At 31.1% G+C, this 19162-nt stretch overlaps 2 protein-coding genes across 5 annotated transcripts; one reads left to right on the top strand and one right to left on the bottom strand.

The window, feature by feature from the left end:
• The first annotated feature begins 906 nt into the window (after positions 1–906).
• Positions 907–4149, top strand: LOC8258727. Of its 3 annotated transcripts, none has more exons than XM_048374782.1 (4): positions 907–1266; positions 1878–2115; positions 2852–3025; positions 3604–4149. In XM_048374782.1, the coding sequence occupies exons 1-3, from the start codon at positions 970–972 to the stop codon at positions 3001–3003; spliced, it is 687 nt and encodes a 228-aa protein (XP_048230739.1). In that variant the 5' UTR covers positions 907–969; the 3' UTR covers positions 3004–3025; positions 3604–4149. The 3 variants fall into 3 exon arrangements, with proteins under 3 accessions (XP_048230739.1, XP_015580440.1, XP_002528501.1); XM_015724954.3 differs by lacking the exon at positions 3604–4149 and adding an exon at positions 3135–3450; XM_002528455.4 differs by lacking the exon at positions 3604–4149 and having other exon boundaries at positions 908–1266; positions 2852–3450.
• A 2148-nt stretch (positions 4150–6297) lies between these two features.
• On the bottom strand, positions 6298–15695 carry LOC8258728 (transcription repressor KAN1). Of its 2 annotated transcripts, none has more exons than XM_015724942.2 (6): positions 13007–15695; positions 12777–12853; positions 12118–12163; positions 11595–11766; positions 7058–7154; positions 6298–6728 (listed from the first exon to the last, which is right to left on the bottom strand). In XM_015724942.2, the coding sequence occupies exons 1-6, from the start codon at positions 13983–13985 to the stop codon at positions 6618–6620; spliced, it is 1482 nt and encodes a 493-aa protein (XP_015580428.1). In that variant the 5' UTR covers positions 13986–15695; the 3' UTR covers positions 6298–6617. The 2 variants fall into 2 exon arrangements, with proteins under 2 accessions (XP_015580428.1, XP_015580429.1); XM_015724943.2 differs by having other exon boundaries at positions 7058–7151; positions 13007–15690.
• Positions 15696–19162: the final 3467 nt, after the last annotated feature.

Genomic DNA, 19162 nt, shown 5'->3' with positions numbered 1-19162 from the left:
ACTTTTCTAGTGATTAGCTTAATGTTATTTTAACAAACTATGCATAGAATAATTATTAATTCATTTACAATAAATAAGATCCTTAAATTTAAAAACTAGCAAAATGAGAACCACTTTTCACTTTGACTAAATGTACCTCTACTTTACTCGAAAATGACATAAAGCATTTGTAAAAAAATCTAAAAGAAATCAGCATAATTCACCAAAAGATTCTTTAAGTAATGTCCCTTTCTCTAGTAATGTTTGTCCCACCTCAATAATTCCTACCCTCATCCTTGTTTAACTTCTTCTAAGAGGAAATTTGGTTTTTTCTATTAATTTTATTAGTCGAATAGGGTTAAAGTGAAATGTGTAGATTTGGATAAAAAAATTATTAGTTGGGTTAATGATAGGAGGGAGACATGTATTTATTTAATGATGAGAGAGGAAAAATACTATTTTACCATTATAATATGCCACTTCAGTATATATTTAACAGGATACCAAGCCGTCTTATACTTATCATAAGAGGGGCATATATGATCGTTTAAAAACTTACTTAAGAGGTAGATTTGTACTACGGTAAACGATAAGGGGCACTATGTACTTTTGACCAGAGTAATAATATATCAAGAGGAGAATTATCTGAGCCGTGGGCCAGATGCAAGCAGATAGAAGTCGAGACACGACTCCGCATAGGGCCACGTGTTACAAGTCATAAAGCTTCAAATCGAATTAATAATCCGACAGAGTAGTTTCTAGTGCGCACATGCAGGCAATATGCATGCTCTCCTCATCGCAAAGAGATACTTATTTCAAAAAGTATACCCATCCAACGGTAAAGAAACATTCACACTGCGAGCAAGTTCACACCAAATACGTACTCAATCAGATCCGATAAAAGCTCTCTCTCAACTAACCCTACTGATCAACCAATAAAAATTCCACATACTGACTGAACTGTGACCCCTCTCTCTCTCTCAGAAACCGATGGACGCACCTAAGGACGGGATGGAAGGAGTTAACGGCGGTGTTGACGGCGGAAAAATGAAAGGGGCTAGTCGGCGAGAGGAGTTGACCCTCTACAGCGTGCTCCATCGTATGGCGTCCATGATCTTTGTACCCGATTCCAGAAGTGACGCTGCGTCATTACCGGTGATGCAGCGAATAAAAGCTTGTGTTTCGGAAAACGGTCCGCTTCTTAAGGATGCTTCTAGAGATACTGGACGGAAAATTGTTATCTGGACTCGTCGTGGTAGCCCTCTCCGTGCACTTCTAGTGATCTCCGTGAGTATCGTTACCTTTTCTTTTATTGCGTGTTTAGTATATTTACATAAGTGACCCCAATATAAGGTTTTGTCTTCAGTTACAGCTTCTGTTGCTATGATCTTCTGTTTTTAGCTATGATTATTTAGAAGGGTTACGAGTGTGTTAAGAACGCAAGAATTCAATTCTATTTATAAATTCTGTTTTTGAAAATTCAACAAATCATTTCAGTTGAATTCTATTTACTCATTCTCTTGTTTGGGAAGTCCACAGTAGCTAAAATTTTAATTCTTTTAATGTAAAAGAAAAGGCATTTTGAAAGCATGAATTCAGTTGGTTATTCCACAGAATACCGATGTGGTTTTGCAAAAATTGAATTCATTTAAATTCTTACTCGTGATTTATTCAAAACAAGGCCTCTATGTTAGTGGTTGTTTAAGACGGAAACCAATATGCAATGGGTGGGAATACAACACAAATTCAAGTAAGAAATAGTTAGTTTTTTCTTCTTGGATTGTTGTAATTGGTTTGTATTTAGGTTTTGTTGCACTGTGTTGAATTAACTATGGAATCCCTATTTCTACCTGCCTTCATAATTTTTCGTAATTGTTTGTTTTGTATAATTTGTGCAGCTTGGGAGCATTACTTTTGTTACCTTGACTGGGTTGCTGGTCTTTATGTTATTTTTCCTGGCAGCCACTGTGAATGCCATTGTTGTTTCTCTACTCATTTCTTTGGCAGCGGCTGGAGGCTTTTTGGCTCTGTTCTTTGCTTGTGTCACAGCTGTATATATAGGGGCATTATCAATTGCTGTATTTGTTATATCCACAGCAACAATTTCAGCAATTATTGCTGTTCTAATAGCAACAGGTAGGGGAATATGGACATTTTATTATTTATCATTTTTATAATCATACGTATTCTAAATTTTTCCACTCCATATCCAGTTTGGGATTAAAACTTAATGAATTTGAGGTAATGATTTTGCAAAGATAGCCATAGATTTAGAACTTGAGGAATTACACTTGTGGGATATTTTTTTTTTTAGCCAACAATATTACTTCTCTTGAAAGATATATTGAATAAAAGAATAATCTTTGGGAAACTTTTAGTTCATTGCATGATAATCTGAGTTGGATGCTGTGTATCTTGAAAGAGGAAAGTGAAAATTAGAGTGAGTGAGAGAGAGAAGATTAGAATTATAAGGAACATGATGCCAAGATCTGGAAATGCTTTCTGATGAATGGTTAGGGTAGTTTGAATGAAACAAGAACAAATTTTTGAGACCAATTAAGGAGAAAGTATAGAAATATGTTCTATTCAAGCGCTTTAGTTGTCCTACCATTTCCAGAGGCCTTTGGGGATGTTTGTAGTTCCATTATAGTATGCATGGACATCTGGCTGTAATTAGTTGATTGTCTGATGTTTACTTGTGTGGTGTGTCTAGACATATGTGCTTGTGATAGTACAGTTAAAATTATTTTCATTACTAAATGTGATCCAAAATTTTTAGATCATGTGAATTGTTGTTGTAGCATTTGATTTGCAAGTCTAATGTGTCATAATGGTTATTCTTTGTTCTTGGAAAATTTATCGTGTAAATCAGGTTGGATTGGATTTTTGTGTACTGTCTGGTTGGTGACAAAGAAAAGTCTGGCTGTGGCCAAGCACTCGCTTAACATGACTGGATCAGCTATTTCAGCTTACTCTTCAGCTCGGCATCGGCATTATCATGAAGTAGACAAGGTGTTAGATTGAGCCATGATGCACCGAAGTCCATGTATGTAGACATCCTTCTATGCCCTGCATATTTGTAAATCCTTCTGCTTCTTGCGGTTTTCTTGAGACTTGCTACTATGGGATTGTTATGTTATTGGTGACTGTTGCAGATTTATAGTTGGAAAGCTCATGGGCGAATTTAGTAAGACAGTTTGAAAGCACATATAATTAGCATTGTTGAGTATATGTTATATGGGTATGTAGCTTCCTTTGGCTATTATCTTTTTCTTGTTAATTGGTGTTTTCTCTTTACCCCTTCCACCTGATGTAATATTGCTACCTGGTGGTCACCGAAAAGTCTACTCTACCCTGGACATAACATTAGATCTTCATATGACTGTTTATTTTGTAATGAAATGATGCAGCAGCTGTGTATCTTGTGTATCAGTTGATTTTGATTAATAAAGTAGATTTAAGATTTTCTTAGCTCTATGCTTGTTTAGATTGCATTTTGGTGCTTATAGGTATGTAGCAAAAGTTGGCATTAACTTCATGATTTTTTTTTCCAAGCTAATAACTGCTTGTCTATTTGGGTGGGTTGTTTGCGTTTAACACTCGGTTGATGTTTGTACTTCATAGCACAATTGACAAAGCAGCACCGAACTATCTCCAAGTTTGAACCGGGAATGTCCAGTTTGGTGGAATTGGGTACGATGTGATTACCAATGACTACAAGGTGATCTTAGTTACCAAAAGAAAAAGAAAGCAAGGTTTGACCATTATTTTAGAGTTATGGTCTATAGATTAGAAACCATCCAGAAGGATCCTTCACAGTCCTGCTCCTGCTTATTTTCATTACTACAAGAGGTTGCAGTCTGTTCTCGTTGGTTCTCCCTGCATTGGGTACTTATTCCTTGCAATGAACAGACTCTTTATAGTCAAAATATGATTATTGCATTTGGTATTGGGAATAAGAAATTCAGCAAGGTGCCAACCCTGGATGTAGATAAAGGCAAAGAAGTCATGAATACGGTGGCAGAACTTGGAGGATTGCCTCAATATGAGCTATCAGTGCCGTACAAGCATGTTGATATCTGGTTAGGAAAGCATTTAGGGAAAATTTCAGTAAACTACTTTGTGATTTGACATATTTTTACTTTAACATCTGTGGTTTGCTTTTAGTTATTTTGGTATTCCGGCTGAATTACACTACACCATTAGCAAGTGTTGATATAGCCGTATGCAATTTGGCTGATATTTGCTAACAATATAAAAAGCAAACAACAGTCCTAAAATAAAAATATGTTAAAAATAATTTAATGTAATTTTTCCATTCATTTGCATTTTAATCTTAATGCTACTTAGAAGATGGCTAAAGTGTTGCTAGGCTATGAATATGGGAAATATCATATCTTTTATGATCTGAAAAATCGAAGGTGAACGAAGTTGATATATTTGGATGGTCAAAGCTTGACGAGTCGCCTAGCTGGTGCGTCCAGGGGTGGAATTATTAGTGTGTGAGAAGCCTTGTTACACCTCAATGTTAATGCTGCTTGAGATTAATAATATTGGATCATCTGAGAGCAGCAACTGCCGCAAGAAAATAAGATTAGGAGAAAAGAAATATAACTACTGTAGGAATTTTCATCTTGTTCTTTTAGCTGGATATATTTTAAATATGATATATACTTAATAATGTAATAATTTCTTGATAATATTTAGTTGGATGAATGTGCATTTGATCTTTCTTTTGGGGTGAATCATGATTTTCTTTTACAAAAATTTCTCCAATCCCAAGTGTTTGAGCATTTGAAAGATGTGTTTTTTACTCCATGGATCTTAGAAGGCAATGGCTGAAATAATCATATGCCTGTGCGGTACTCTCTTTTTATGCATTTCTTATTCACGTCAGAACAAACTGTATAAATGCCACTATTAAGACTTGGGAAGCAGACACTGACTTTTCCGTTTATAACTTTTGTTTTTAGTGTATCCTGTTTCTCATGTTTTTTTTTTTTTTCTTCTCTGTTTATATTTTAGTGCAAGAATTGACTAGCTGCCACCTCACCAGTAAAGCATATTTAACCATTTAGTGATGTTGTTAGAGATCCCATGTCAATAAAAATCTAATTAAATAGTTAATTTTGATCATTTTAGTATTAATTAATCTCAAATCTATTCACATTTGGCCCATTAGCTTACTGCTTGTTGAATTGGTTGTTTGTCCCTAACAAGAGGTGACTGCTGCTCATTTTGTCATTTTACCATGTAAAGATAAAGTGGTACAAGTGGATGTAACGATAATTTATATACTTTAGTGTTTAACGAGGTACAGAATGCCCTGAAACACTGCTCCAATCCAGTTCTTATGTTTATGCATACTCCTTGACTTACCAATTGAAAAAGTCCAAATGATGACTGCTAATCAATCCCATTCCACATCTGTAGAGTCACTAAATGATATTTTTTTTTTATTTAAAATTATTTTCAGAACCGTAAAGTCTCAAATTTGAGTCCAGTCGGACCAATAATTATAAATTCTTATGCAAGAATTTTCCTCTTATTTGATAGATACGATCTTAAAATATACCATTAGTTGACAAATGGGTAGGCAATACCAATGTACAATAACATTAAATAATTAAAAAAGAAAAGAAAAGAAAGGAAAGACAGAATAAGTACACAATATGGGCAATTAAGCACCTAAGAAGCAGTGAAAGAACTGTTGTTTATTGTCACTAATCCATAACCAGACAATTAAGTGTCATGTGTTTTAATTAAATGAACCTAAAAGTTGTTTTCAGTTGACATTGACATGTGCCTATTATGTTATTTATGTCATTTTTTCACAATATACATGAAAATTAACTGTCAGCTATTTGTTCTGGTCTCAATTTTAAGCATAGGTGAAAACGACAGTGCATTTAACTCTCAAAGTGGTGATTAGACTAGGATGTGGTTCTAAGAATTGCAAAGGAATGCACTATACGTTATCCTTTATCCTGTTGTAATTGGAACCCAATTTAGTATATGTTGGAAGGACCACAAGATAAATGGTTCCTAGATGGGTTAGAGCCCAGATCATTCCTAATCAACATTTGGTAGGCATTTAACCTTTTGAGAATTAAATTGCCTAATAGAATCACCATTGCTAAAAAAAATTTAAAAAAATCTAACTACTAGCTTTAATTTATAGTGGAACTGTGAGGTTTCGAGTTGGAAGTCCATTAAGATTAAAATGAATGATATATTAGAAAACTAAGATTTACAAGTAAATTACAAGGTAATCAACCAATATTAGTTGTTGATGGCTATTCTCTTCAACAAACTGGAGAATTAAGATTTTGCTCAAATTTTACTGAGAAAGATGCTTCATTTTCCTGGATTTACAATCTCCCATGAAAAAGTGTAGCACTGGGCAGCCACTTGCAAAAAAACCCTTTTCCAAAACACATGTTTTCAATCAAAAACAGGACTTAAAATGCACAGAACTAGAAAAACCCACCTCTTCATCATCACCTTCCTGCTTGTCAACAATCCTTTGATATATCTATATATATGACTTCTCATTGATCATCAAGACTAGTGAAAATTGTCAAGGAATTTCAATCAGAAGAACTGGACAACAAAGAGTATAGTAAAATTATCATCTGTTAATGTTCATTTCCTTGCCAGTCTGGTCTGCCTAATGTGAACTCCAAGCTTGGATTCTTGCAATCCAAATTAGACCCTAAGTACCCTTTCATCCGATTTGAATTGCACTCCTGCAGCATAATTTGCAGATATATATGGTTACCTCTTGTTAATGTATTATGAGTTCCAGATAAAATATCTGTGCAGACATGCAATTGGAAATGTTGACTTCCATTCATGCATGTTTTGATTCCTTGAAAATGGGAGGATCTTGTTATTAAAATTCCTCCATTTAAATGTTACGAGATAAGAGAATGACTATCCACTGTCCCAATGTGTGATGAAAATTATTTTAAGAAAAAAAAACTTCTTGGAAGCTATACATGGATTGGTGCTAATTTTAATGAACATGTACTACTTCAATATATTTAAATGATGGATACAGACTTTATATTGATACCTGAACTGGGTGTCCAGATCTTTGCTGTGACTGGACGGTAGCTTCTCTGATCCCATCTGGGTCATTGGAATTTGTTTGTGGCCATGCTTCTCTACTGCTGACATGTACATGCAAAATCAATTTAGGTTGCAACATTTTAAGCTTTTGTTGAAAAGTCAATCTACTCATCTAATGTGTTCACATTGGAGTTGTATATATATATATATATATATATATATAAAGAGCCTTATTATTATATAAGCATGACTTCAACAAAAGTTGATTGCCATTAATTAAAAAAAGAAAAAAAGAAAGACTTTGGAAAAAGATGCAAAAGAGGCATGCTACTAACACCTGATTTTATATCAACTCATTGCAGTACCTTTAAAGGGGATCCAAGAAGGCAAAACTGGAATCCCCTTTGCCCTATGTTTGTGGATTTTCTTAGGGAGGAAAGAAGAAAAAGAAGGGAAACAAGTTCTTTTTTTTATTTATTTATAATCCATCCACTTTTTTTTTTTTGGATGGATGGAAAAAATAAAAGAAAGAAATTTATTTTTTATTTTTTATTCTTTTATTTATTTATTTTTCTAAAATAGATGAAATATATAGGATATTTTCTTCCTTTCCTATTTTTCTCTATTATTCAAACATAAAAAAAGATTTAATTTTTCCCTCAAATTTGTCTTTTATTTTCTTTCCCCTCTTAGTTTCCTCCAATCCAAATAAATGGCTAAAAGTTAGGAAAAGATTTATATTTATGTTCCTGAAGGTTAGCATGTTTAACACTTTCTTTCCCACATCTTTGAAAATACTCCAATCCACGACATCTAAAAAATATAAGGAACTTCAGTATTTACATTTATTTGTTGTTAGACAACTATTATTCATATGAATGATGTATCTTATTAAAGTCATATGAATGAACGACCTTGATTGTTTTGACATATATATGGGCATTTTAGTCATTTTAGCCTTCATTAACAGTTTTATTAACGTTGTTTACTATCAAGGGCTAAAAACAGTATTTATAAGAAAATTAATGGGTGAAAGTGGTAATTGCGCTAACCTCAGGGATGTGGATGTAAGAATAAGAAAAAGAAAACGGCACAGTATAGAACTGCAATAACATATAACATAAGCTTCCATAAATCTATAGGAAAAGGAGGAAATATTGCATTTGCAGCAAAGATTTGGCAGGGGATTGTATTATAGAAGAAATAGTGTTTCTTTGGGTTCTTGGAAATGTTTCTAGGGGGTTGGACTTATAATATGCATTTCAAGGTTATTTAATGAACATGCCAAAGTAGCAATAATGTAACAAGGATAGATCAATTTAGTTTCTGGTTACACCAATTGTGGAAAATAATTGAAATTAAAATTATTGCATATAGATTCTTTGAGCAAATAAGTCTTATACTGAAAAAAAGGTCAAAATAAAATTGCAAAAAAACTAGACATTTTGAAATTTAAATAAATTTTTACTCTTAGTAGTAAGATGAGATCACTTTTAAGAGTAAGTACCAAAATCGATTTAAAACTATCTAGATTTTTAAAATATAAAAGATTAAAAAAATTGTTTTCCTTCGGTGTGTTCTTAACAAGAAATAGTATTCCTACCAAATTAAAAGAATTCAGTTGAGATTATCTATGTTGTAGTGAATGGACACTGGCACATACCCTAGTAAAAAGTTTTCATGCTTTGAAGTTTAAAATTAGCTAGAGAAGATACAAATCAGAAGTAAGGGAGAAAATATGTTCTGAGGAAATGCTTTTCAAAGCACTATATTGTGAAGAAGAAAACAACAAAAAGAATATGGTCTTTCTAGTTATATGCTGACTCTTCTAATAAATAGATATGGGACACCAACTATATATATACACACTATTGTCATTCGTAGGCAACTTTCCAAGTGTAGTAGATTCCTCTTTTAAGAGTATATGTTTGTCCATTTTATAAATTGGTAAAAGAGGCATATATATGCATATGGGTACAGCATCAATTGGCCCTTTGGTCTATTCAATAATGTACTTAACTTGTGAGTCTTTTTATTGGTGACTTACTACCCTCATGCCCTTCACTTTCAGTGAAGTCCATGAATCCCACATCTTGTTTTTCAATCAGCTTCAAGCTTTTAATTAATACTTAGTAACATTGTGCTGTCTGGTTTGTTTTGTTTATTCATTCTTTTTGCTATCAACTGTCAAGCAACTCAGTTCAACAGGCATGTGTGCAGGGTATGGATGACTTATCTACCATGTGATCAAGCAAAGTTTTCTAAACTTGCACACCAGATCATTTTCCTATTTCCAGAGAAAATAAATTAGATTGTGAAGAAAAGACTAATCTTTTTATGCCAAATGCATATTTAGACATCTGAATTTTGGTCATTTGGTTATCTTAATACTTTAACTTTCAATCTATCTAATAGAAATCTCGAGTTGTATTTTTTCGTGATATTTAAACATTTTTTGACATGTGGCTTCATTCAACACATCCATGTGTATTATGTGTAGGTGTTTTAACGTTATCATTAGACAAAATCTAGGTATTTATTAGAATAAATCGAAAATTAAAAGTCTTTAAGATATTATAAAAATAAAGTTCAGGTATTTATTATATTAAATTGAAAATTAAAGTATTAAAATGTTCACATGATCAAAGTTGAAGTGTCTAAATATGCATTTGTTTATTGTGGCTTCTTTTAATGTGAAGAGAAATTTCAAGATTTCATCAATAATTGTTTTATTGCTTTTCTTATAAATTAAATCTTATGATAAGAAACTAAGTATTATTTAGAAGTAAAAAGAAAGAGTACAAAGTCCACAATATTGTCTAATGCTTCCAAAGTTTGATTATTTAGCAAATACTTGTTTTTAACACGTTTTAGAGTTTCTTAGTTCCGTTAATTATACGAAAAAAAGACTTGCCTATTTTTCATTCTTTAGACTATTATGAGAAAAGGGGACAAGCATTAGCAATTATTCTTTGCTAATTTAATTCTTATATCCATCATATAAGCAATACTCTAATCTGCAAAGTTTTAATCAATAAGGACTATATATATATATATATATATATATATATATATATATATATATATATATATATATATATATATATATATATATATATATTGGAAAATTGTCTTATTCCTATATGATAAGGGTTATTTATTTGTAAATTAATAATTATTTGTGCTGATTAGGATTAGCTAATCCTAAACAAATCATCCCCTAATATTTACAATTTTTAATCACAAATAAGAGGTACCCAAAAATATACAAGAACTATTATTTGCACATGGCCTATCTAGAACTAAGTTACTATTATAAAACAGACTTTATGTAATGTAACTAAGTTCTTTCTTTCTTTTTTTAGTGATTTAGCCTATCGAATTGGGTAGATAAACTCAAATATAAGTCTTTCTCCTGCTTTATTAATAAAAATAACAAATTATTAACAAAACAAAGGGATTAAATTAATCTATTACTACTAATTATGATATAGGATACAAGAAATCTAAATTACCATCCCAATTGCCCAACAAACCTATCCCACATCACATTCAAAAAAATATGTAAAAAAAGACAAAGAGTCCTTAAATGAAATATTCCCATGACCAAGTTAACAAAAAAGAACAAGCAAATTAAAACCCATCATTCCTCTTAGTTAAATGAATTGTTAGCTGATGATGATGCATGAAGTACAAAACATGCTGTTACATCTTAAACTCCCATTTGAAGACACACAAAAGTTTGGATTTCCACCTAATAGTTAGTTAATTATATATATCACTTCTTTTATACTCGTGTCACACATTATTGATTCAAACTGATCAAATTTGAATAAGTAAAGTTTGTTTAGGATTGAGAAAAAGGAACCAACAAGAGGAATATCAAGAACATTAATGGGAGCTATATGGTATATATTCAAAAATGGGCAAATGGGAAACAATAGTATATTTTTAATTTTCACTTTGAAAAAGAAGAGCACTTAAGCCCCCTTTTTTTTAATGATAAAAATATGTATAAATGCAATATCCTTGTGGAAGGAATAAGAACAAGAAGAGTTTAATAATGATTAAGAACAGTAATAAGATATACCTCTAAAGAAAACGAGAAAAAAGAAAAGAAAGAAAGGAAGTGTAACTGAGGAATTGATTGCAATTGCTTTCTCTTATCCTATATAGCGTGTGTTTGATTGCACCCAAATTAGCCTTTTCTTTAATAATTATGCTGGCAACAAAGCTAGCTACAAATCTCTATCTCAGCCAAGAAAATCTTCCCAAAAACAGAAAAGATATGTAGAAGAATTTTAATCAAAGAGGAAATTCAAAATAAATAAAGCAAAAGCTGCCACAGGAACTCTTTTTATTCTTCATCAAAAAAAAAATTCAAAAATAGTGGACGTGGGTTTGCATTTTCTAACCTATAAGGTACCATGCAAAAGAAAAAAGAAACTTTAAGAGAGAGAGAGAGAGAGAAAGAGACAATAATAATAATAATAATAATAATAATAATAATAATAACAATAATAAGGAAAAAAAGAGAGTACCTTGAAGAATTACTCCAAAGAGTAGTAGCAGTAGAAGGGTAACTCATTTCTTGTTGCACTGATCCGTCTGAAGCTCCTCTTTGATCGGAAAACCGCCTTAAGCCGCCGCTGCCACGGTCATTTCCACTGCCCATTGTCGAAATGTCTTCTTCTCCAGATCCATCTGATTGCCCTTCAAGAAAAAAAAAAGAAATGTTTATAAGAAAAAATAACTGCATGCAAAAACTATTATGCTTTGTCTGGTCCGTACATGTATGTATACATGTATATATATGTATGTATGTATGTATGTATGTATGGATGGATGATGTGGGTACATGGGGCAATGTGGATTGTGTCCTTTATCTCTAATAGGGTTTAGTATAAGTATATGGAATTTTGAGACAGAATTTTCCAAATTGGAGCAGTAAAATTAACACTGAAAAGAGAGAGGAAGAAAGAAAGAGAGAGACAGAGAAGGGGGGGAAAAAAGGAAAAGGAAAAAGAAAAGGTTAAAAAATGAAGACTAAGCAATACGAATTACCTGAAGAGGCTGCAGGCTTGTCAGTAGTCTTAACAGTTCTATACATCTGCAAAGAGAGAGAGAGTCATTGTATAGCATTTAGCTGATAAAACCAAATTCAAAACATAGAAGAAGAAAAAGAAAAATGATTTAAGACTGTAACAGTAGCTATAAAGAAATGAAAATAAAACTGCTCCTCTTTTCTTAGAAAACAAAAGGAAAAAAAGAAAAGAAAAGAAAAGAAGAAGAAGAAGAAGAAATTCCAGATCTTCTCATTCTCTCTCTGTGTGTGTAGCTTGTGTGTGTATCTTGGATTCATCATTAATCACGAGGTTGATGTTTGATAAGGTAGTAATGAGATGTTTATTATTGAGAAATGATGACTACTTTTGTCTGTTATCATTCTTTTTTTTTTCTCTTTCTTTCTTTTTTTTTTTTTTTCACTTCCTTCAAAAGCAGAAGCTTGTCTGCCTGAGACGTTTACAGAACTTTCAGACTCATCTCTCTCTCTCTCTTCTTTCTTTAATTCATTCATTCATTCATCCATTAACTTACTGCCTTCTCTTCGGCTACTGTGCCGGTGGGATTAGACTATCAACATAACACCATCTCTCTCTCACACACATTTTAAAGAAAAGAAAAGAAAGAAAGAAAGAGAGATTGCTTTCTTTGTGCTGTACCTGTAAATGGCTCTTCACATGAGCTAATGTAAGATCTTTGACATCCATAAGCTCAAGAACTGACTTTGGAGTAGCTCCTAAATTTAACCAATCCATTCAAGAATCATTAGAAAAAGGTGATAATAATATTAATAGTAAAGAAAACCCGACAACCCAAAAAACAGATTCAAACAGATCATTATATATATATGTGAAAGAGAAGAAGAAGAAGTAGAAGAAGGTGTGATTACTTTCATGACCACCAAGAAGCTCAACAGCATGAACAAATCGAGCATGAAGAGTACTAGTCCATCGCATTCTTGGTGCTCTCATGCTTCTTTTTGTTGGGAGTTTAGGCAAGAATCTTGATCTAATCAAACCGTGAGAAGCTTCACCGGATCCAACTCCATACTGGTGGTGGTGGTGGTGCAGTTGGTGGTGTGATTTGAAAGCATCCATTGATAGCCCATTAAACCTTGCAGTCGCTGCTAACCGATTATATGAAGGAAGAGACTGATGATGATTATTAGGCACTCCTGATGATGAGTTAAGCATAGACATGGGATCTCCAATGTAATAAGGAGAAGAAGTGTGAGAAACAGAAGGTGAACATAAAGAAGAAGAAGAAGAAGAAGGATGATAAGGCATTTGGTAGAAACACATCTTTGGATCTCTACTGATGTTATTATTACTATTCTCTCTTGATGATTGTAGTTGTTGTTGTTGTTCCGATGATGACATAAATGGAAATGAACGGTTGTGATACACTGGAATCCCTTTTATTGGCCTCAAACCATCTGATACATCAAGCAAAGAAACCCCATGATTTAGGTGATTTAAGTGATGAGTATTATGATGATGTTGATGAAGATGGTTATGACTTTGTTGTTGATAAGGGTTGTGTGGTGGTTCTTGAGCAGTTGCTGTAGAAGATGCTGTAAAGTTCCTTCTGATTCTTGTTTCATCATCAACAACATTTGTTGTTGCTGGGTGTGCCAAGGAGAGCTCAGTATAAGCTTGAGAATCTATTCTCATGGAGTTGGATTTAAGATTATGGATGCCTTCTTGTCTGCTCAAAAGATTGAAGCCTGTTGTATCTGTTGTTGATTTGTTGTTGATGATGCTATTGTTGCAAACAGAAGAAGATGATGTGTTAGGAGGACTAATATGTAAAGAAAGATCAGGAACTGGGTTTGAAGAGGGTTCAATAAAAACCCCTTCCAAGGGCATTTTTTTAAAGAAAAAAAGAAACTTGGTTTCTTTATCAAATAGCTCTAGTATCTCTCTTTTTTCTCTTTTCCCTTTTCTTGGCTAATCTAACTTGTTGGTAGCAAGAGAATGAGAAAAAGTGTTGAATTAATCTTTTTCTCTCCCAACCTTGATTTGTTCTTTAATTAAAAGAAACTAAAGCTTTGAAAGAAGTTCTTGATTTGCGCTTTAAAAGAAACTAAAGATGTAACCCCCCCTCCTCCTCCTCCTCCCACCCCAAAAAACCAAAAAGAAAAAAGAAAAGAAAAGTAAGAATAAAGAAAGAAGAACAAGAGAAGAGAGGCTAAAGGCAAGAAGAGGTGATGTTGATGATGAGGAGGCAAAAGAGCTTAAAGACTCAATAAAACCTTCAACAAACAAACATGCTTCAAGAAAGAAAGAAAGAAAGAGAGAGTGAGTGAGTGAGTGAGTGAGTGAAAGGTGGATAAAGAAAGAGAGAGAGAGAGAGAGATTTAAGAAGAAAAGAGAGGGCATGTGTGTTGTCAAGAAGTTTATAAAAAAAAAAAGGATTACATTATATCAGAACTTTCAAAAAAAAAAATCCAGAAAGTGCATAGAAAGGAAAAGGGGAGAGAGAGAGAGAGAGAGAGAGAGAGAGAGAAGGATTTGGGTGTGGTGCACCTCGAGAGTATATCTTGGAAAATGACACTAGAAGAAGAAGAAAGAACAACACAATGTCTCTCTCTCTAGTCAAAACTTTCAAATAAAAACAACACAAAATTAAATTAAATTTCTATATAATAAAATCTCATTTAAAAATAAACAAAATAAATATGGTCACTCGCTACTCTCTCACTCTTTTAGAATATAGCATTTGGTTTTTAATTTTTTTTATTTCCCCGGAGAGGACGGGTTGTAATAAGTTTGACAGAGAAAGACTCTCTTCTCTTTGATTCTTTATCCCCCACTCTCTCTCTCTCTCTCTCTCTCTCTCTCTCTCTCTCTCTCTCTCTCTCTGTCCCTATTATTTATTTTACAAGTATTCTTGAGATATGAATAAACAATTAGGTACCATTTCTATGCTTAAAAAAGGCAGTGTAGCCCTTTATAAAGTACATGTACATGTATGTATTCATATATTAAAATAGAAGATATTGCTTCTTTTTCCTTGTTTTTTTTTTAAATTTTTTTTTCAAGTTCTCAATCTCAGGAGATATTGAGATGAGAATGTATTACACAAAAGAAAAATAAAATGTTATTATTTATATATGTGCATAGACCCATTGACCTTGGTGTTAGAGAGAGATAGACCCACAAAGGGTGTTTTGTTTGCATTCATGTGTACGCATCGTAAACCCTAATTTTATTTTTTCAACATTACCTTCTTCTAATAATTCCTTTTCATACTCTCCCAAATATTCCCCTTCCTTCTAATCTTTCAACAACCTTAATGTCTATATATAATTATTCATGGGGTTTCATGGGTTGGGTTCTATTATGTCTTTTATTCCTTTTTTTTTTCTGATTTTTTTACATAAATAATGTTTTTTTTTTATATGTGTAATCCGCATCCACATGATGACCCTCCAAAAAAACTCATTGACTCTTCTAGCTAGGGTTCTCAAAACCCTAGGCCTAATCAAGAGATAATCTTAATTTATAATTGGATCTCTTACCCATATTGGGAACTAGCCCCCTTCCTCTAAATGCTGTCTGCAAAGATTTCAAAGACAGAGGAGAAAAGAAAAAGAAAAAAAAGATAAGGACAATTATAAAACTGAAGTCATGAAGAGTATGGTGTCAGCTTCAATTCAAGATCTTAGCATTTTTAAATATTTTTTTATTTTTGACATGAAGAATTTAAAAAGTTTTGGTTGGAATCCCGTCAAACCCTCGTAATTTTTTTTTTCTTTTGGATTAAGATTCTCTTATATTCATAATTTAACTATTAAATTCAAAATCAGTAGAGATTTATTATCCAATGAGTAAGTATTTACTGTTTAGATTTTATTAATAAATATTTAATAGAAGTTCTTCAAATTAATCACGAGACGATTTCAACTCTTTTTTTTTAAATGTGCTTTTGTATTGGATATGTATTGATAATAAATGAATGTATTCATATAAAAGTAGAATAAAGATTAAAGATAATCTGCAAATTAAAGATATCTAATCGTACTGCAATATAGGCCCCCCTCAAGATGATGTTAATGAAGAAACAAGGCGCAATTGACAGGTTTAATTTTCTAATCGGCGACAGGTTGGTGAAAGATTTTCAAAATTGATAATTTATGGTAATAAAATGAGCTTGGACAGAACTGGGCACGAATATCCCAACAAACAAGATCATATTCTAACCTAATGCCTATGTTTGCTTTCAAAATGAAATGGGATGTATATTACAGTAATTCCTAAAAGAATTGAATAAACAGAAATGGAATAACTATTTCTAAACAATTCTTATTTCAATCTTTTGGTTTATAAGTCTGAATGAACTATTTTTATTCAATATAATAATTAAATATCATATATTTTAATATGTATATCATGGTGATTGGTGGCAGTGACGCTGCTGGTGGAGGTGGTGTTGGTGTTGGTGGATGGTGGTGGTGGTTGTGGTTGTGGGTGGTGGATAGGAATAATGGTGATAGTTAGGGGGTGCGCACAATCTAAAAAAGAAAAAAGAAGAATTTGGCCATTTGGTTTTAATTACAGTTTTTTGGTTAATTAAAAGAATAAAAAATAAAAGAGATGGAAAGAATGGGTTTGGTTCTCCCTTTTTTTTAGTTAACCAATTTAAATTTTAAAAGTTATTATTAAAAAACTTTATTTTGAAAGATATATATAAGATGTAAATATTTAATAAATATTTTTGGAAGATTAAATAAAATAATATAAGAAATTATAATTATCTAATATATATATATATATATATATATATATATATATATATATAAGAAATAATAAAAATTAATAGTAAAACATAATCAATTAGTTCGGTTAAAGTTTGGCTTATTAAATTAAGAACCATGAACCAATCGATTCACCAGAGTTTCTGAAAATAAAAATAAAAAACAGAACCAACTAGTTCGGTTAATTAATTTTTTCAGTTCAGTTTTAGTCGGTTTGGTTTGCTCCTTATTTTGTTCACCCTAATGATAATAGATAACAGAAGATGATGTTCAATGGATTTAAGATAGACAACTAAAAAAAATAATTATTTCTTAAAGCTCAAACCAATCATTTTTTAAATTTTTTTATAGAATAGGTATTCTACAAAGTTAAAGAATAATAATTTTATAAAATAAATAATATTCTTTGAATCTGAAAATTTCTTAAAATATTTGAAACAAATAACTATTCTATTTCTTGAACTAAATATGATATTTAATTCTAACCGGGTTTGAAGTCAAATAAATATTGCCCCCTAAATGTCACACCATAATGTAGAAGGATGACAATAAGGAAAACAAATTCAAGAAGCAACCAAATTATTTAGAAGTAATTAATGCTAGCAAGACCCTTGTACGCACTTTGTGTGGAAAGATAAATAATGGTGGGTTGCTTCTTAACCATCTAAGAAATAAGAGATCATCCAAGTAAATAAAATTCATAGAAAATATATCATATAGTCAATTTACCTTAATCACTACAACAATTAGAAGATGCAAAATCAATACCAGTCTTTTCAAAATAAATGCCTAAAGTAATTAATAATATGTTCAGGATTTTGCCATAGGTTAAAATTGCTGACATTGCATTATTACGTATTTAGTTAATTTATCAATTAATAAGTTACATTTAAAAGTTAAACAATGATCATAATTTAAAAAGGTATTGCCATTTTATTTTATTCTAATATTAATTGTGGAATTTTAAAATACTTAATCATATTTTATAATAACTATAGCTTATCATTTTTATATTGAAGATTAGAAACCTCTTCGGATTTCGGCTCTTAAAAGACAACAAACAATTCTAAAATATTAAGAATTTATCAGCTTAAGAATTTTTATTTTCATTATCCTAGATAAAATATTAAAAAAAAATTAATTCTTAGATATATATATTATTTATCTTTATTCTTTATTATTAATGTGGGTGTATAAATATATAATGTATATAAAGATTACACTTCTAAAGTCATATTGTTTTTAAGATCAAATTAAATATTTAGTAGACTACTTTGAAATAACTATTTCTGTCTTAACTCGTTCCTCTTCCTCCTTTTTTATTTTATCAAATTTCTTCTACTTTGATCACTGTTGATATATTAATTAATATTCTCCGTATCAAATTTCTTGATTATATTTATCGTTATTTCTATTATTTAAAAAAAATTTGGCTATCAATATTTCAGAAGAGTAATAATACCCAACTCTTATATTAATGTGAAACCATATTTGACGTAACAAAAGCATTTTCTAAAATTAAAGTCTTTTAGCCAAATTGGTTCACTTGTAAAAAAATTGGAAACTGCATGGTGCTAATTAATAACCACTTAATAAATAAGAGCTAAATCTAACTAAAACACTAAAATATCTATGGTTAAAAATTCTTTTTTACAATTTCTTTTTAAAAAAAATTATTTATACGGTTCTTTTAGTTGCACTATATTATTTCTTTTATATTATCCTTTTAATATATTTTAATTACCGTTAAATGACTTTTTAGTTTTATTTTATTATATTTCCATATATTTTAAACTGCATTTGATATATTTCTGGTATATTATAGTATATTTTTAAAACGCACGTCTTCATATCATCAAAATACATTAATCACTATAAAATAATATGTAATATCATTCAATTCACGAATACCAAACAGAAACATATAAAATAAAAATAATAAATCTACTTCATTTGAATGATTTCATAGTAATACAAGTTAAATAAATATCCTTTTGATATATTATATATATACTTTTTGTATTTTTTTCAAACGAAATTCTAAAAGGAAAATTCAGAATAATACTAGTTAAAATAAATAAATTTTCAGTATCTTTTATATATACTTTTAGATTTTCTTTCTAAAAAGATTCAGAAAAAAAAATATAAAATAAAAACTAAAGTCACAATAATACAAATTAAAAATAATATCCTTTAGGTATCTTTTAGTTATACTTGTAGTATTTTTTTTCTAAAAAAATATAAAAAGATTGTAAAAATATCAATTTTTGAAAAAAATCATTAAAA

This window comes from Ricinus communis, chromosome 5 (assembly GCF_019578655.1).
Source record: "Ricinus communis isolate WT05 ecotype wild-type chromosome 5, ASM1957865v1, whole genome shotgun sequence".
Lineage (NCBI taxonomy): Eukaryota > Viridiplantae > Streptophyta > Magnoliopsida > Malpighiales > Euphorbiaceae > Ricinus > Ricinus communis.
This window is presented reverse-complemented; position numbering and strand designations above follow the sequence as displayed.